This window comes from Capsicum annuum, chromosome 1 (genome assembly GCF_002878395.1).
Source record: "Capsicum annuum cultivar UCD-10X-F1 chromosome 1, UCD10Xv1.1, whole genome shotgun sequence".
Taxonomy (NCBI): domain Eukaryota; kingdom Viridiplantae; phylum Streptophyta; class Magnoliopsida; order Solanales; family Solanaceae; genus Capsicum; species Capsicum annuum.
Window position 1 is genome coordinate 178,440,799 of NC_061111.1, and position 20,211 is coordinate 178,461,009.

General features: G+C 34.3%; 1 protein-coding gene and 2 pseudogenes across 1 annotated transcript; 1 reads left to right on the forward strand and 2 right to left on the reverse strand.

Moving 5' to 3' along the window:
* Positions 1-272: 272 nt before the first annotated feature.
* On the reverse strand, positions 273-5,453 carry LOC107842034 (solute carrier family 25 member 44). Its single transcript, XM_016685848.2, has 6 exons — positions 5,236-5,453; positions 4,108-4,489; positions 2,747-2,943; positions 2,511-2,652; positions 2,255-2,414; positions 273-620 (listed from the first exon to the last, which is right to left on the reverse strand). Exons 1-6 carry the CDS (start codon positions 5,301-5,303, stop codon positions 595-597), a joined length of 975 nt encoding a protein of 324 aa, XP_016541334.2. The 5' UTR covers positions 5,304-5,453; the 3' UTR covers positions 273-594.
* Positions 5,454-9,688: 4,235 nt separating this feature from the next.
* Positions 9,689-14,595, forward strand: LOC107863542 (annotated as a pseudogene).
* A 1,925-nt stretch (positions 14,596-16,520) lies between these two features.
* Positions 16,521-18,036, reverse strand: LOC107859775 (annotated as a pseudogene).
* Between the last annotated feature and the right edge of the window lie 2,175 nt (positions 18,037-20,211).

Consider the following 20,211-nt stretch of genomic DNA (forward strand, 5'->3'; position numbering starts at 1 on the left):
ATTTTTAACTAAATAGACTATAAGTTTTTTTTTTTTTTTAGGAAAATGACCCAATTTTGAAATAGACCTATTATCAATTGTCGATCTGATCTATATATGGACAGAACGATTATCGATCCAACCATTATATGGATAGATCGATTATCAATACGACAGATAAAAAAATAGAAGCAAATCATTTTACTAATTTGAAACTTGAAGAGGCTTAATAGCCAAATTTTGTCAGTAAGCCATTTTGCTAATTGAAAACTTGAAGAGGCTTAATAGCCAAATTTTCTGCAAGTCTTATCGTTAAGAACTTTATTAAAAATTACAAGCTCAACCCCCTGAAATCCAGTTTCACTTTCCATCTAGTAGAGTACAAGGTGAAAATATTGTGCATTAGAAACTACTAAAATCTGCTGATGATCAATCACTAATAGATTAAATGCCCATAAGCGGGTATAAAGGTCGTAAGAGAATAAAAAGAGAAGAATCAATGACAGTAAACAAAACAGAAAAATAATTAATGTTAGCTGTATCATATGAACCCTCCCTGTTACTAGTTCAACCGTTCCCGAAAATATTGATACCCTTGCTTTGGAGTCCGAATGATCAAGCTTGCTTAGCTGATAATCTCTCTGGAACAAGAGTGAAATATTTGTTAGTAGCTAGTTACTTGTACTCTAATCAACTTATAAGCTAATGATGGAAGGAGAAAGACTTTTATGTCTTTTTGTTCTTTTTCACAGCAAGATGTATCATGCAAAAATACAACACTATCACTACAAGGGATTGTGTTAAAAATTCAATCACCAACTTAGTTAATATTCAAGACACTCCAAAGAAGAATCTAGAATATTCAAGAATGTCGAGAATTAAAGGACGATTTCTAGAATATGTATTCTAGAGAAAAGTCTAGAGATACTCTAGAAAAGATAGTTATAGAAATAAGTAATTGAGGGAAGATTCTAGATTAGAGTACTAAATATCCTTAAAGATTCTTCCATCACCACCTGTAAATAGAGGTGGCCATTTAAGTTGCATGTTTACTCAAGTACCGGAGATAGTTCTTAAAAATAGAAGAGTGTTGTTGAGGCGAGCAACAAGTGAGAAATAAGAAAGTAACAAAGAGAGTTGCTAGAGTGTGAGAACAGCAAAAATTGAGTGTAAGAATTGTAAGACCAAAGCGGGTCTTTAATTTGTAATAATAAAAATTTAAGTTGTAAGAAATCGATAGTGTGTCCAACAACAAATATTCAACATTATGGAGATCCTAAAAGAAATTACTTTTGCCAGGTTATGCAGTGGAAACAAGAAATCTGATAAGTGCATTATGTTAACTGTAGAGAGTACAAAGGAAAAGAAAACTTTCATTAAAGATATCATGCAGAAGCGACTATGGAGATGAGATCCCAAACTTCTTACTAAGACAGGTCATGTGCAGCACAAACAATAAATTTGATAGAATGTGTTAAACTATGGTTTCAAGAGCACATAAGAGTGAAAATTGACAATGGAAGAGGATTTAAATTTTGGGGTGTGGGGAGGAATCTTTAGCTGTCAGGTTTCCTGAATTATGCAGTATGTATAAATGTATTTCACAAAAGTGGTGCAATAGCTCACCATTGGGATGGCAGCTCATGGAAATTTCAATTTAGAAGGAATTTTGACAACTGGAAGATAGAAAGGGTGGATATGTTATGCATAATGTGGAGTATTTGGCTCGAAAGGAACCAAAGATGCTTTGATGGAAAGGAGTATAACATTTATTTGTAAGAACACACGTATTTAATATTTGGTGTAATTGTTGTTTCTGAGAATAATTCTGATATAAGTATTTAAACTTTCTGGAATCCTTGGAGATTTAAAAGGACTTTCTGCTCTGATATGGCTGTGCCCATCCAATACTAGCTTGTTATCGTAAAAAATTATGAAAAGTGAAAACAGAAAAAAGAAATGAAAAGAACAATTTCTTCTGGGATGAAGAGGGTCAAGGGTAGCTCATATCTATGTTGTTTGGACTCTTGGGTGCATGTCGGGTACTCCAAAAGTAGTGCATTTTGGAGAATCCGACACGGTGAGGCAACAACTTTGGCGAGTCCGAGCAAATAGGCTCATACAGAGAGGAGAATATTGGGGTTTCAAGAGTGAACAGATGTAAATAGAAGATGCCAAAAGGCTAGAGTACTATAAAATTCCAAAAAGCTGGTCTTTATAACACAAGATCCCAACTCCGGAAGCTGCAAGACAAGTGAGACTCAAGTCAACTTACTGATTATCTCATAGGTGACGATCATTGTTGTTCCATAGAAAGACATATTGAGGAACCTAGGTCCAAAGCCTCTATAGAAGCCTTTCCATCCATCTTCTCTGAGAAGCATTTTCGTGGTCTTCAGTACAGAAGGTCTCCCAACACCATAATCATCGATAACCTTCAGAAACACAAGCAAAGCTAATCATGAGAATAGACTTCCCAAATTTGAGTTATTTACTTCACCAATGCAACATAGAAATGAATAAGGTTGTACCTGTAGTCGCGTTTTAACAGTATCTATGGGAGTTGTAATAACTGATGAACAGGCACCAGCTGCCAATCCAGCCGTAGCCTGGACAGCAACCATCTGCATGTGAGACGGTCTCTTGTCCATGTTGTCACCATAACCCAGATTCCTGAGGTCACAATTTCACAAAAGAGGAATTCAGTAACTGACAACGACTATCTTTTTACGACTATCTTTTTGGTCCTGTAAGAAGAGATTTTTACCTCCAAATGATGTGCTGAGCAGCACCATAGGCACCCCACCAAAGTGCCTGTGCAGGAGACTGAGACACAGCAGTTAATCCAAATCCTCTATACATACCCCGGACTCCTTCAGCTTTTAGTACTTTCCGTATAACATCAAATGGGCCAGTGCAAGACTTTGTCCCTGGAATTCCCTGAACCATAAGTCTCTGGCAAATCTGAAATAGAAAAGGATCATTACTGCATAAACTTGCACTGGTAACTTCATGCATACAAGATTTTCAAAGCTATGGGAAATAGCTTATAAAATATAGGAAGCATTGCAGTACCATTCACCTATGGAGTTTCATTTGGTAAAAACCATCACAGGCAAAAGATAAGAGTTTAAAAGAATTTATCAAGCACCAGGTGGGCATAGGTAAAGCAAAGAGCAAGAAAGAAAACTTTTGAAGGACTTATTCCCTATATTAAATGAATTTATAAATAAACATTAGCTTAATACCCAGCATGCAGAGCTTAAAACATAAATATGAAATATAGTAGTCAGCTTTCTGCAATATTGGACTTACAGAAAATAGATAGGCCAATGAATGTTGAGAGAGAGCCACAGTTCACAATGCTTAATAAAGTAGAATACACCCTCAGAGTTGGATGCACTAAACACACTTGATGGGTTCTGCACACCACACACTTGATGGGTTCATTTTTGTATTGAGCATATATATTCGAATGAAAAATTACTAGAATATTAAAAATTATTGAATTCTGAACCCACAATTTCAGAATTACAACATGCTAAATGGTAAGAAAGTTAAAGATTGAAATGATCGAAGTTAAATCCTAAATCAGCCTCTAATACCCCTTCAGTTTTGCCAAAAGAAGCAATAAGTCCTTACATTATTTTCAGCCTCATCCAACCACTGAACTTTTAATGTAATTTCAGACTACCTCTTCCACTTCTTCCACTGATTAAAAATGTTATTTAACCATATATGGACATAATTTAAAATCAATTAATTTTTCCATTGACTCATATATAATGAAAACTTCCACCTTTAGTTTCTAGAAACTGTTGAATCAGGGCATTTGCATTTGGGGAAATTATTAAATGTACATTTTTTTCTGGAGCAAACATCAAGGCCAGTAGAACAGTGTAAGGCACTTCCTCACCAAAATCATCAATCCGTTTTATTTAATGAAACTTTTCCTTAAAGATATATACATTACAAAAATTATGTATTTTGTTAGAGATTTTATTGATTCTTATTTAATTTCCAACTTATTCTGAATAGCAGAAGTACTTAAGGAAGAAAGATATATAATACTGAGAAAAAGATGCCTAAATAAGACTACACAAATTAGTCAAAATCAGTCTTACTCACCACATCCAGAGGCACAAAGTACACGCATGAGATTAAATTTGAGACCATGCCAGCGAATCCATTTGCTACACCCGCACGAGTTGCTTCAGGCATATTAAGATCCTTTGTGTATTTTAGTATCATATCTTTAGATACTTCAAGTGAAGTCAAAGCCAGGACTCTACCTGGCACTGATCCCACAGAAGATGTGCCAAAGCCTCTAAAGATACCTGGGATGCCGTTACTTCTAAGTATATGCATAAATACAGAAAATCCAGTCATTTGAGAAAGTCCGGATCCAGCTACTTGCATTCTTGTCTTCACCACTGCTGTTGGGTGTATTAGTGCTGATTGAACAGTGAAAAGAAAAGCTCCTAATATATGAAACCTGACTTTATCCAACCTGCCGCAAAGAGAGTAAGGTTTCCGGAATTTAAGTTACTTCTCAAAATAAGGAAAGAACTTTATGATTAAAGTATAAACTAGGACAGGAGAGGAAAAGTAATTGAAAACTCAAAGATGTAAAGGATCTAACACACAACATACACAAGGACTAGTTCAAGAAATGGGAGACTGAAAATGCATCTATTTAGACATTATTTACCACACATTTTAGTAATTTTATCGTCTTTTGGATTATTAATTTAAATGGTTGTGCTTATGTTGTGTTGTATTTTGGTGATTAAGTTTTGAGCTATTTGGAGTTAAACGAGCACGGAAACCCCTAAAATTAGCTCGCGTCGAGACCACACATCACCATGGGGCCACGTTCAATACTTAGCGGAACTTCGGAGTGTTTTAGGCTCCCATTACTGTTTATTTTTTGCATTTACTTTTATTTGGACTTTCTTTTCTTTCATTGCATTTTAGAGCTGGAGATAAGCTACCTTGCATTGACAAAAACAAGGGAAGGAATACTCACTTTAAGCCCTGTTCTCATACAAGGTAACTCAAGTTGGATGCATATGCTACATACAGTTATCTATAATTATGTATGTATTAAAGAAGAAAGATTCAGCATAACTTAAAGGTTGTGAATAAAATCAGGTACAAAAAGCTGAGACTTTTTTCCTAAACGTGTATTTTGAGATGGTGGTTAAATAGATCATTAAATAAATAAATAAATAAATGAAGAAAGATAGAGTTAACCTGTCCCAATTGATATCTGTGTCAGCAAGAGCAGCGAGCTGAGGTGCAGTGGCAGTCTCAGTTTCCATAGCTATTGGGAAATCCTAATGGAATGGAAGAAGAAAAGTTGAGATAGTTGGAACCTTTTATATGATCCTTCATTCCCTAAATATTTTGAAAAGAAAGCACGGGAGACCGACATGAAGGCGCCACCTTCTAGCGCCCCCTCGACATGTCTTTAAATTTATTGTGGAGTAATGCTTGGAATCTGCTTTTCAGAATGGCAAAAAGTTGCCCTTTTACCTTGCCCTCGCATCAAATTTATGAATTTTAATTTTGAATGTGTACAAATAGATACTTAAATATATATAAAGTTAAATGAGTAGACACATATTTTATCTGTCATAATACACGTACAATACCATTTAGAATAAAAATTGGCCACATAGGACATATATCTCTACTTATTCAACTTTATATAAGTTTAAGTGTCTACTTGTGTATTATGTCTTTCAATAAACTTACTTTGCTCAAATTTAATGAAATGGCTTTCATAGATAAATATTTTTCAAAACTCTCTTTCAGCCTCACATCTTAATTTTCTATTTAACCTCACATCCTAATTTTTTATCATAACCTAGTCTTAGGTAGGACCTCATTGTAAGACCCCAGAAAATTTCGATCAATTTATTTTGAACCTTCATGCATGTGTAATGATAATTTTTTACTTGAATCATGATAAAGAGTGTTAAAGAGTGATATGGGTAAGTTTCAAAAAAATTTAAAAGGGTTTGAGATTATTTTGAGAGCCCAAACCAGTGAGGGTCCGCAATAGAGGCATGCCACGCAGCCTAGGCTCCACGATAGGAGCGTGGCATGCTGGCTAGTCACTACGATAGCAGCGTGCCATGCTGCTGGGCAACTTCGTGCAGCTCTTTTTTTTTTCAATTGGGACAAGGGCTTTTTGATCCTTTACCCCATAAAATGACATAAAACCCTATTTTATTCCCCAAAACAATCTGTTATCAATAATAAACATTGCCTTTCACCTCCCAAATTTCTCAAATTAAGAAACTCAAGATTTTCTCAAGAATTCATTACTCCTGGCTCTAAATTCCACATTCTCACCAAATTCTTTCAATTTTCAGGCATGTTGGACACCCTCTAATTTAAATATTATATTACTGCAGTAATTCATTGGTTATTTAAGTGTTTTAGAATAATTGATTTAACTAGGGTTGAGGGTTTTGAGATGTTGACCACATGCATGGTTTTTTTCATTATTTCAATGATTTATTTATGGTTTATATGGTGGAATTGACAACTTGATTTTCACAATGGTCATGAAATTGTACGATGTTATCAATACACACCTCAACCCATATATTTAAATTTGGCTTTGAACTTGGATGCATTACGTTATACAAGTATTGAAACATTGAATGCTAAGTATGATTAAGATCATGATATTCAAGTCCTTTGAAAAAGCTTTGAGTTGAGATGATGAACAAAAGATGACACCCCATCTCTTTGAATGATTGAAAGTGTTGAACTTATGACCGCTTGAGGTCTTTATACAATTTAATGATGATTATGAGCATATTTTGAATGATGGGGTTAAGAATCGTTAATGATTTATGATAATATTTTCTTGGCACAATATGAACGTGAAACATTCTGGGTTTTGATCCTTAGAAAATTTTCTGAGTTTTGAACTCTCTGGACATTATACGACTTAGGCTTACTAGTCGTATGATGTGGGTACGACCTAGGGGGCCCAAGTTGTATGTTAAGCAGTGTGTTCTTGTTTATGTACTATCCTAGGTACGACTAAACTCCATATGAGTCGTATGGATATGGTACGAGAGAGTCATGTCATTCGTATATTGGACAGTGTCCAACCCTTTTTGAATCTATCTTGGATACGGTTTGAGGGTACTGTTTTTATGATGAAGGTCTGACTTAGGTAAAACAATTATTTTGTTGGAAAAAATGTGGTTTCCAACATTCTAATCAAGGTATGAGTGAAGGGTACCACTCGTATCATATGGGTACGATTGGAGGGGTCAAATCATACCCTCATGTGGTGATTTTTACAATTTAAGTTGGGGGTATTCTAGACATTTTTCCTCTTAACCCCTTTTTACCACACGACTTAAAATATTTTTGGGACTTCATTTACCCTATTAATCTCAATAAAAAACACTCACAAGTCTCTCTCAAGTCTCTTGGTTTAAGAAAGGCTAGGGTTTCTTTGATACAATCAATTTAAGGATCTAAGGGGTGGTTTCTCTCCGTACTCTTTTAATATCTAAGGAATGTTACTCCCCCCTCATTGTTAGTTCAACTAAATTCATGTTTAATGAATGGTTTTCATGATTTAATTATGGGTATTGTTTGGTTTTGAATTGTATGTTGGGGGTTTTGATTGTTAATGAATGAATATTGTTTTCCCATGCTTTTCTTATGGTTTTCATGTACAACAACAACAAGAAGAAGAAACCCAGTGTATTCCCACATAGTGGGGTCTGGGGAGGGTAAAATTGTGCAGTCCATACCATTATCTCCGGAGAAGTAAAAAGGTTATTTTCGATAGACCCCCGGCCCAAGACAAAGAATAGTAAAGAATTCGTAATAAAGCATAAAACAAGATAGAATAATAGTAATAAGACACCCACAAAGTAATACCCCAAATAACAAACCAAAGGCATCCCCCACCCCCCATACCCTCCTACTAGCAGCTCCACTCTATGGACATAGCCCTAAAACTACCTGCTCGGCTACCCTAAAGCCCTCCTAACTACTGGCTACGACCCACCCATATGCACCAGCCTTCTAACCTAATTCACATCTTCTATACCTTCCTATTTAGGGTCATGTCTTTAGTAAGTTATAACTTCTCCATGTCACATCTAATCACCTCTTTCCAGTATTTCTTTGACCTACCCATTCCCCACCTGAAACTTTCCAAAGATAGCCTCTCACATCTATGAACTAGGGCATCCATTCCCCTCATCATCATATGCCCGAACCATCTCAACATAACTTCTCGAATTTTTTCCTCCACTGTAACCACTCTTACGTACTCCCAAATAATCTCCTTCCTAACCCTATCACCCCTATAAGCCCACGTATCCAACGCAACGTCCGTATTTCCACCACTTTTAATTTTTAAATTTTGAAGTTCTTGACTGGAAAACACTCCGCTCTATACAGCATGGCCGGACGGACTGCCACTCTGTAGAATTTTCCTTTAAGCTTGGGTGGTACCTTTTTATCGCACAACTCTCCTGAGGTGAGCCTCTACTTCATCCATCCTGCCCCAATATGGTGGGAGACATCTTCATCAATATCTCCATTCCCCTGAATCATGGACTTGAGATACTTAAGACTATCCCTCTTACAAACAACCTGGGAATCCAACCTTACTATTACCTCATTCTCCTGCCTCAAGTCATTAAACTTGTATTCCATATACTCTGTCTTGCTCCTACTCAACCTGAACCCTTTAAACTCAAGGGTTTGTCTCCAAATCTCTAATTTATTATTCACACCTCTCGCGTTTCATCAATCAAAATAAAAAAGCATACACCAAGACATCTTTCCTTGAATACACCGCATCAACACATCCATCGCCAACGCAAACAAAAATGAGCTAAGAGTTGACCCTTGATACAACCCTGTCATGATAGGGAAATGCTCCGAATCTCTTCCCGCCGTCCTCACCTGAGTCTTTACTCCATCATAAATGTCCTTAATTGATCTGATGTATGACACCAGGACCCCACTCACCTCTAAGCATCTCCAAAGAACCTCCCTAGGGACTTTGTCGTACGTCTTCTCCAAGTTGATGAATACCATATGTAACTCCTTCTTCCTTTACCTATACTTCTCCACCATTCTCCGCACCAGGTGAGTTTCCTCCGTCGTCGAGCGACCGGCCATAAATCCAAACTACTTTTCTGAAGTAGACATTATCCTCCTCAATCTCTGCTCGACCACTCTCTCCCAAATCTTCATAGTGTGACACAATAACTTAATAACCCTATAGGGTTTAGGTATAAACCCAATCTTCAAGTTAAAAGTGTGGAATTAAACATGTGGTTTTATGGGAATGGTCAATTGGTTCTTAGTTTTAGTTTTGGAAACTATATGGCCTCAACATATTTGTTAAAATGCCTATATAAGAGTGGTTTTTTACACATATTTTAACTTTTATTGAAACTATTGCATTGCATAATATGGTTAACGAACCTAAATTGGTTTAAATGGTTTTAAATAATTTGGTAAGGCCTAGGTGGCCGTGGTTTTGGTAAATTGGAAATCATGTAGGGCACATGGGAATCCCCTAAGTATTGGCTAATGACATTGTTTGCAAACTATAGTCGGTATGGAGATACCACTTCATAAAGCCTTAGTTAATAATTCTGGAATTGGTGGTTGGTTATGCGCTAATGGTTTTAATTGGGCAATAATGGCGAATTGTGGTATCTAACCATGAAGGAGTGCGTCCAAGGAACGGACACTGGAAACTCATATTCGTCGACATGAGGGTTGGTCATGGTGACTATATACTTGTGGGGTGCACAAGAATCCCCTAAGTTATACTTATATATGTATTTTGGAGGGTGAAGGGTACACGGGAATCTTCGGTCCCTGTGATATCTCCAGTTCATGTGGCTACATAAACTGAGGTCCGTCGAGAGGATAACACTGGACTCATATAGCCCATGGGTGGATTATGACGACAAAGCTACACAAACCCAGGTTAAAGATTTTAAATTCATGCTAAACCTGATTCCCTTTCCTGGCATGAATTATATATATATATATATATATATATATATATATGTATGTATGTATATATGTATGTATGTTATTTCATATGGTTATTTTACTTGGTTTTAAATGTTGGAATTATTTTATCCTTACTCCTAAGTACATGCTAACGTTTACCCGCTAACCCATCTTCAGGCGCTGTATCCCCACATGATACAAGAACCAGCCAACTACTCCTCCTACACAGTAACTTGGATTCGGGGACTGTTTTATCCCTTTCAAATTTCATTTAAGTGAGAAACTGATTTTGACCTCTTTAAAACTATTTCAAAAGATTCAAGAAAATTTTAAAATAATTTTGAGAAATTCATAGAGTCGCCACTTGATTTTTATAGAAAAATCAAGAAAAACTTAAAAGGGTTTCAAGGTTCAAAAACAACAATAAGCCTTTAAAACTAGATAAACTGGGTAAGATTTCAGTTAATGCTCTAAGAAGGTTTTTAAGGCACTTAAGAGTGTCTATTTAAAACGGTTTACTAAATATTTTTGACTAACTTAAAAATGACCAACTTTGTAAAAGGTTGATTTTATAAAAATACTAAAATCATTTATTAACATATTTATAATAACATTTGTTTATTCAGACGAGAAATATTCTACTAAATTTCGATTTTTCTTTGAATTTTAAGAGGAAAATAATTTTTTATTTTTTTATGAAAAGAAAAGAAGATTGTATAATTATTTTCTTATTATTGATTATTATTATAGAAAAGTCAATTTAATTATAGAAAATTCTTTTGGAAGAAATGCTAAAAGAGTATTAAATTAAAAGTGCTTATTAATCATGAAAAGTTAGAATTTACAAGAAAAATTAATTTCTTGAGTTTGAAGAAAATTTCCTTAATCCGAATAGACTATTAGTCACACAAACAAATGACAAATACTCACTTTTATAAGACTTGCTTAAGGGAAAAATTGAAAGAATCATTTAAATCCTTTTTAGACAAGATAAATTATGTGAGAAAATTATAGGTTAAGTAAGAAAGTCAAGGTAAAATAGAATGACGACAACTTAGGGGATCACTTGGTTTAAGTAAATAAAAATAGAGTTAATACAAATAAACAATAATAAAATACAAGAAAAAGGGAGCAAAGGTTTAAGATTTGGGCATTTGCCGGCCCGTAAGCAACCAGAAAATTGCATGCCATAGATCCAAATATGGATGACTTTAGATATTTGACCCCAAATAAGAATGTCTTTGAAGAATAGCCTTCCTTACTTTTTAATGTACTAAAAGTACCATTTGACCCCTCTACACCTCGAATATATATTTTTAAATTTTTCATACTCATTTATCTCTCAAATTTTATTTTTTATTATTTTTATTTTTTTTATTTTTCCTTTACTTTTATTATTTTACTTTTTTTCACTTTTTTATTTTTTCGTTTAAATTTATTATTCTGTTTTTTATTATTTTCAGTTTTTATTTTTTCCTTTAACTTTATTATCATGTTTTATTTATTTTCATATTTAGGTTGGCATTGTAGCTTCAACTGTCATCGACACTACTCCATTCTGTATTTTTACCGTCGACAGTATACTCCTCCATATTGAATTATTTAGAAAAGCTCCTTCTTGGGAACCAGGACCATCTCCAGAGACATTTCCATCACCCACACCTGATGCATCTGCACCTACTGCGAATGCTAGCTCCCATACTGCTCCACCGATTTCATCTCCGGCTAGTGATCCGGAGGACGGTCTAGCAGTTGATTTAGAGAACAGTACTGTGGGTAAGAAGAAGAACGTCGGTACCATATGTGGCAGATTTTGATTCGGATGCTTTGCAATCCATTTTTTTTATCAAAAGTATCCTTTCATCTGTGACATTGAAGAATTTGATAATCTGTCGTGCTTGAACACTGATTTTTGGGCGTTCATCGAGTGTGGATTGAATACGTTGAAATGGTATGTTTACTATCTTCAAGCTTTTCATTTTATCATTTTTGTAATTATGGTAACACATATATTCTGATTGTATTCATTTTTTATTTATTTTAAATGCCAAAAATATATACATTAAAGAAAAGATGTGCAGCCCGAATGTTTTATGTTTGGCTCTTCTGCTGTGGTTTCAAAGGAGTGGTTTTATTCACTTGAAACTTGTGGTCAATCTTTGAATGAAACAGTATTATCACTTGCTATCCTAATCTATATTTGGATTGACTAATATCTACCTGCTATCTTTATAACTTTGGTGTAAAGTTATAACTTTTCTATTCACTAGTAGAGCCAGGCGTATAGTTAGAGAGGCGAAAGGGGGTCATTCAATTTATAGTTTAATCTTGATTTGTCTACCTTTTTTAACTTTATTCTTATTTCATTGTAGAAACAAAGCCAATGCTGTTAACAAGATCCCTCCTATTCCGATTCATCCTCCGATCACAAGGTTTGGTTCATTTCTTGGTTGCATGATACTAAGTAGGCGCTTGGGCGTAGAATTTATAAAATTGGAGTTGAAGATAGAGTAATGTTTAATTTGTATATGGGGTTGCTGACATTTGAGGAAGTTAGCTGCACAAATCGCGAGCAAACAACAGAAACCAGCTGTTGAGGTACAGTGTCTATCCCCTCCTGGTTTAGTTTATAACTGAGCTGTTGTAACATTATATATCCATAGATAACAAACATCAATCCCAGTGGCACCAATTAGAAATGAAACAAAAAACTACATTATTATCGATGCTGAAGATTACAAGGCCACTGGTTATTCTGACGTTCTAATAATTGTGTAGCACACTAAAGCAATGATAGAGTAAATTGATAGGATGGTAAGATTATATGATCTATATATCTTGGTTATGAATATAATTCTTGTGGATTGTTGTTGATGTGTTAAATCTTTGATTTAGGATAAGGAAATTGAGATGGAAGATACAGAAGATTGGTCAGTTGTGGACATAGATAGTTCTAATAAAAAGAACAACCTCACTGTAGTGGAATACATTGATAACATCTATGCTTACTACAAGAAGGTTGAGGTAGAGATGTTATCTCTACTCTCCCTCTTTGTTTGTTAGAAGTTTTTTTTTGCTTACAACTTATACATGCTCATTATCCCACTGTGTGGGAATACACTGGGTTTGTTGTTGTTGTTGTACATGGTCATTAGGATTTTGGCGTATAGAGTTAGCATAAGTCCCATATTTTTCAACTGATTATCTAATTCTTTTGGATAGGATCTCATTAAGCTTAATAGATTGCCAAATTACTCATAAAAGCTGGTCTAATTTCAATATGGACTGCAATTTTTAGTCAGTAAAATAATAGGTGCAGAACATAGGATATATAGACACACGAAGGGTATACTTGGGATGTTTCTATTGTGATGCTATTCTATCAAGGATGATTACTTTTTCAATTTTAATTGGAAATCTAGAAAGAAATGGCGGTGTATTTTTTACCGCTTTCTTTTAATGTCATTTTCAATTGCAGATCGCTAGTTGTGTCCCTCCAAACTATATGGAACAACAATTTGATATCAATGAGAGGATGAGAGGCATCCTCATTGACTAACTGATTGAGGTATATATTGTTTGCTGTTGCACGTCATTTCTAAGTTTTATGAAGAAGAATGTGATAATTTTAGGTGTCATTTAACGTCTAATCCAATTTATAGGTTCACTATAAGTTTGAACTGATGGAGGAGACCTTGTATTTGACTATGAATCTCATAGATAGATTCTTGAAAGTTCAGTCAGTGATTAGGAAAAAACTTTAGCTTGTTGGAATAACAACTTTGTTTCTTGCCTGCAAGTATAAAGATATTTCTGTACCTGTAGTGGAGGATCTAATTTTGATCTTTGAAAAGGCTTATGCCAGAAAAGAAGTGCTTGAAATGGTTAGTTTAATGACCAAAATATTACATTATCAGGACTTGTATCTCCATTTTGTTCTTCCTCGCTAAATGATTTCAATCATTTTCTTATCCACAGGAGAAGTTGATGGTTAATGCCTTACAGTTCAACATGACAGTACCTACAACTTATGTGTTTATGCGACGGTTTCTTAAAGCCTCTCAGCCTAATAAAAAGGTCAGTTAAACATATTTGTTATATAAATAAGTAACACAACAATCTGAATCACTACTCATACAACTTTTTGTCATTATTTAAATCAGGTGAAGCTCGTGTCTTTCTTCTTGATCGACCTATATCTGGTTGAATACAAAACTCTTAGAATCCCACCATCAATGCTTGCTACTGCAGCTGTCTTTACTACTAGTGCACTCTCAGTGTGTCCAGGGAGTGGAACGCAACCTGCGAGAAGCATAGCAGCTACGACAAGAATCAGATTTTGTAAGTATATTTTGTTTTTAAAGATACTTGTAAATGTACATCTCTTTATCGAATAGACAAATATGTGTAATTGTGTGCCTTATTTTGTACGACAGGAAATGCTCGAAATTGATGATTTCTTTATATCATAAGGCAGTAGTTGGGAAGCTTACTAGTGTGCACCGAAAGTACAACACATCTAAATATGGCAATGCTACAAGATGTGAACTAATTTTTTTTGTTAGAATCCTGGTTATAGGATAAGAAGAACACATAAGGGGGAATGGCATGCTTTTCCAGTAGTTGTGTTCAATGAAATTGTTGATGTGTGCACAACATGTGTGCACAACATATGTTTCCCTAGGTTCTGGGGAAGGGTGTTTTTGAGTTCTTTTGCTAGAGAACCACGTGTTTATTTTTTTTTCATGTAGATTGTTTGACATTACTGGTGTTTTGTGAAATATCTTGCTTTCCATACTTTTTCTTGAATACAAACATTAGAAAGTTAAAATTTATTCTTACCAGTATAAAGCTTAAGTGATTAGAAGCTTGGACACATAACAAACTTAACAACTAATATGACTAGAAGCTTGGTGGACACACTTTAAAAGCCTTCATATATATATATATATATATATATATTTATATGTATCCTCTAAAATAATAACTTTATCAGTTGATCTTGAGAATAAGGAGTGTCAATATCAATAATACTAGTGAGAGAGAGGTAACAAATTCGTATATTGGACCAAAGTATTTATTAACTAGGTCCATATTTTAGCTCATCCAATATTATTTGGGCTAAACATGTAACTCAATGATTGAAGCGTCATAAGAAAAAATGCATATTGAAACCTGTGCTGAGCAAAAAAATATTAGTAACAATTTGTATTTGATGTTTATAATCATAATACAACAATTTTCTAAATTAAGTCTTGTCCATGAGGCAAGAGTTGCATATATATTAATAATCTGATCAGTGTAATTAAAGAATAAACTTTTGTCACTTAGGCAAAAGTTTTGAATTTAAATAGTATAGCATTTGTACAACAATTTTCTAAACTAAGTCTTTCCTATGAGGCAAGAGTGGCATATATGTTAATAATCTAATCAATGCAATTAAAGAATAAACTTTTGCCTCTTGGGCAAAGAATTTCAATTTCAATAATTTTCTAAACTAAGTGTTGCCCATGAGGCAAGATTTTCAGATATGTTAATAATCTAATCAGTGCAATTAAATAATAAATTATTGCCTTTTGGGCAAAAGTTTTCAATTTCAACAATTTTCTAAAGTCTTGCCCATGAGCCAAAAGTTGTATATATGTTAATAATCTAATCAATGCAATTAAAGAATAAACTTTTGCTTCTTGGGCAAAAGTTTTCAATTTCAACAATTTTCTAAACTAAGTCTTGCCCATAAGGCAATAGTTCCATATATGTTAATAACCTAATCAGTGCAATTAAAGAATAAATTGTTGCCTCGTGGAAAAAAAATTTCAATTTCAATAATTTTTTAAACTATGTTTTGCCCATGAGGCTAGAGTTACATATATGTTAATAATCTAATCAGTGCAGTTAAAGAATAAACTTGTCTCTTGGGCAAAAGTTTTCAATTTCAACAATTTTCTAAACAACTCTTGCCTATGAGGCAAAAGTTGCATATATGTTAATAATCTGATCAGTGCAATTAATGAATAAAATGTTGCCTCTTGGTAAAAAAATTTCAATTTTAATAATTTTTGAAATCAAGTCTTGCCCATGAGGCAAGAGTTGCATATATGTTAATAATATAATTAGTGCAATTAAAGAATAAACTTTTGCCTTTTGGGCAAAAGTTTTCAATTTTAATAATTTTCTTAACTACGTCTTGCCCATGAGGCAATAGTTGCATATATGTTAATAATCTAATCAGTGCAATTAAAGAATAAACCTTTGCCTCTTGGGCAAAAGTTTTCAATTTCAACAATTTTCTAAACAAAGTCTTGCCCATGAGGCAATAGTTGCATGTATGTTAATAATCTAATCAGTGCAATTAAAGAATAAACTGTTGCCTCTTAGGCAAAAGTTTTGAATTTCAATAATTTTCTAAACTAAGTTTTACCTATGAGGCTAAAGTTACATATATGTTAATAATCTAATTAGTGCAATTAAAGAATAAACTTTTGCCTCTTGGGCAAAAGTTTTCAATTTCAAAAAAAAAAGAAAAAGATCCTCAAGATAGAATCTACGTAATAGAGAGGGATATAATTGTATCCATATGGATTTTTAGGTGTGAGAATATCTTCAAGAATTGCTTGATCTAGCTGCAGACCAATGTGTCTCTCTAGATCAGACCTGCAGGAAGTCGATGTTGATGCTGTTATTGCAGATTTTAACAAACTTGAAAGAAAATCCATTGGCACAACACTTTTTATGGATTGTGTTGGTAGTAAGCCAGCTATTGTTTCGATGATGATCCTTTGTCTTTTCTGCAAATCCAAATCCAAGAAACATCCTTTAACCTACTGAGGGTCCTTGATGAACAAGCCTTGAAGAGAATTTTGGGCATAATTTATCAAAATTCTGCTGATAATGTCTTGTTTAAGACCTTTTGTTTTTACTACCGATAGAACTCTCTGAAAGAAATCCAGATTTAGCACTACGAGTAATTTCCCCACCAGCCTGATAGTGTCTCAGAATCAATGCACTGAACGGGTTTGGGTGGAAAATTATACTCTAGCTTTGACAAATTAGATGTTAGCTGCTCTTTACAGGAATTGTTTGCAATTGCGTTTATTAACCGACTAACAAGATTGACTTCTTCAGATACCGGTAGTAATGTTTCACAACGATGAAGAACAAATATCGAGTTGGATATGTTTGGAAATACCACATCCTCAAGGAATACCTTAGTATGAATTTCTAGTTTTTTCTTGGAGATATCTTCTATCATTTCCATGAACCTGGCTGCACATCTGAGTAATGCCACGTTTGATATGGTAATCTCAATGTTCACTCCATAGCAAAACTTTGCAGCAAGTTCAAATGCATCTGATCTTCCAGGAAGAACAGTAAGATTGATTCTTGAAACCTTTGTATCCTTCACCTCTAGCAACATCTTTCTAGTTCTTTCACTTCGTGAAACCAGAGGGAACTGCAAATAATGACAAATTAACAATCACATTAGGAATGTATCCAAGGTATTCTTCTTTCATTTTTCTTAATTTTAACATGAAGCACATAACTTAAGTTCTGTAGTTTTGTTTTTGCATCTGGCTATTGACTTTTGTTTTCTCCTCAACACAACTGTATAGATATCGGTAGCCTACTTATAACGGCTAAAACATCAATCTTTTTCAAGGTACTTTAGATTAGCCATTTCTTTGCACAACTTCTGGTTTTCCATAGAATTGAGCATTGCAATGATGATAAAAAAGTGTTAGATACACAAGAGAAAGAAAGATTGCACACTTTATTTTTGTACCTTGTGAGGAGCAAAACTGGCTAATCCGATTTCTATAGTAAGATCACTCGAAACATCAGATATTGGCCTGCAATAGAAGATATAGTCAATGATCAAAAGTTGGAAACTTACATTTATTTTAAATTTTTTAGCCAAAGGTTTCATGCACGCACAACTTACATCTCAATAATACAATGCTGGATATATGGAGTCTTAAAGCTATCTAAATTCAAACGATGAAACCTTAACTCTTCGAAGAGCATAAGTCAGTCTGATTTTTAGCTTGTACATATGACCGTAATTTAGGACCAAAAATAGCATAAAAACATAATCTTGAACGGATAAAAATGTTGAAACAAAGTTAACAATACTCTGTGTGTGTGCTGTTTTTGGATTCAATCTAGCAGAGTGCCAGACATTTTCTGGTGTCTTTAAAATGTGGTGTGGAGTAATCTAGCAACTAATTGCAAAACTCATCTGTACTAACTAGAGGGCCCTCACAAGATACACATGTTAGAAACTAGGAAAATAATTATTGATGTCTACAATATTCACACCACATCTTGAACAAGAAAATTGAACACATTAGACTTTAGAGGTTTAAAAGGTCAGCTATTTGATTTGTCATTTTCAATGATTCCAGCCTTAGAAACTGCTCATCTATATTCATTATGTAGAGTATATAATATTAACTTTATGAACTGATAGAAACTCTACAATCTTAGGTTTTAGGGTAAGTTCCATCACAATCAGTTTTCAAAGCTAAAAGTATTGCCATTTTCACTTACCCAACACTTGAATATAGTCTGTCATCATTGGAGAAGTCGGGACTTTCACTAAGGGAGTTTTGAATATAAATAGGTGAACACACGAAAGAAATCAAGGGATTCAGTATCTACTATATATATAAAAATATACTTTCCCCCTTATATATATAGCGTAATTCTTTCATGAAGGCCCTTGTGATATACGACCCTGGCTCTATCCGTCTTTCATAAATGCATTTATTATTCAGATATTTTGGTGGTTGTAGTTCTCTTCTAGTGCCAAATCCTACTACCATTAGAGAGTTTAAACTCGTTGCCTATTGCTCCAAGTTATACAAGCTAATAGCTAAGGTGCTCTCTCTTTGAATCAAAAAGTTAGTGATTCTTTAATCTCTAAAACATAGGCTAGATTCATCCGAGATGGAAAACACAACCTTTCCCTCCAAGACCAAACCCTCACAACTACTCAAAAACAATTATAATCACAATAAAAAAGTCTCCACAACCTGTTCGACACAATTCCTCATCATCTTCTAATGCTAATTATGTCATTAGTTTGAAATACTTGAAACTAATTTCATGTACCACCTTTACCTTATAAGTTTGGCCTTTCCAAAATATGTTGCAATCAACGTCAACTCCCATATTAATGATCTTTCTCTCTAAGATCAACCCCCTACAACTACTCAAACACAATTATAACCACAATAACAAACTCTCACAACATGTTCGACGGAATTCCTCAATGGTAAATATGTTAGTACAACAACAACATATCCCAAGTTTAGCTTACGTTAACTTCCCCAAAAATCAAATCAATATGCTAATTATATAACAAGCTAAAATTACCACAATGTATCAATAAGCTAAAATTACCACAATGACTTTTGATGATGAATTTCATACCTGAAGAACCCTTATGGCAAAAGTCGATTCTAGAATTTTGGAAGAAAGAGAGGAAGAAAGAGATTTAACGGTTTGGGAAACTTAGCCTCGGGCTTTAGAGAGCCATCACATGGGTTGATTCTAGAATTTGGAATAGAAAAATGAAGAAAGAGATTGAACAACGAATATTTTGGAGGAGGGTATTTTCGTCCAAAAAATATGACTTAACAAGTAAAGGCTATTTTAACAAAGCCATTTTATTTGGGACTAAAATTTGAAAGCCACTCTAATTTGGGTCTATTTTTGAGAATAACCTATTAGGAACTTGTCCAACTTTTGAACCTCACTTTTATGGACTTGGGTCCATTTTTCTGCAGTGTATACCACATTTATACCAAGCCTATTTTTCTGTGTTTTCATGTATATCTCCCACGTATAAGGGGTATATTAGTGTAAGCATATTCCCTCCCTATTTTTTATCATACACCGTAGGATAGTGTACGCCTACTGCTTTTAGTGTATATGCGATGCATATCATTGCAAATCAGTCCCGTTTTGGGATTTTGACATGGGGTTTTGACTTGATACAGCATAGGCCTCTTTGGCCCATCAGAATATACGAGGAAAATAGAGTTCAATGGACTCGAATTCATATCACATGTATCAAATAAAAGATAAGAATTATCGATTAATTCAAAACAAACTAATCACATCAAACAAGACCTTAAATTCATATGATGCGAGTTGTAGTATTCAGTATAGGCGAATAACACATAACTAATTACG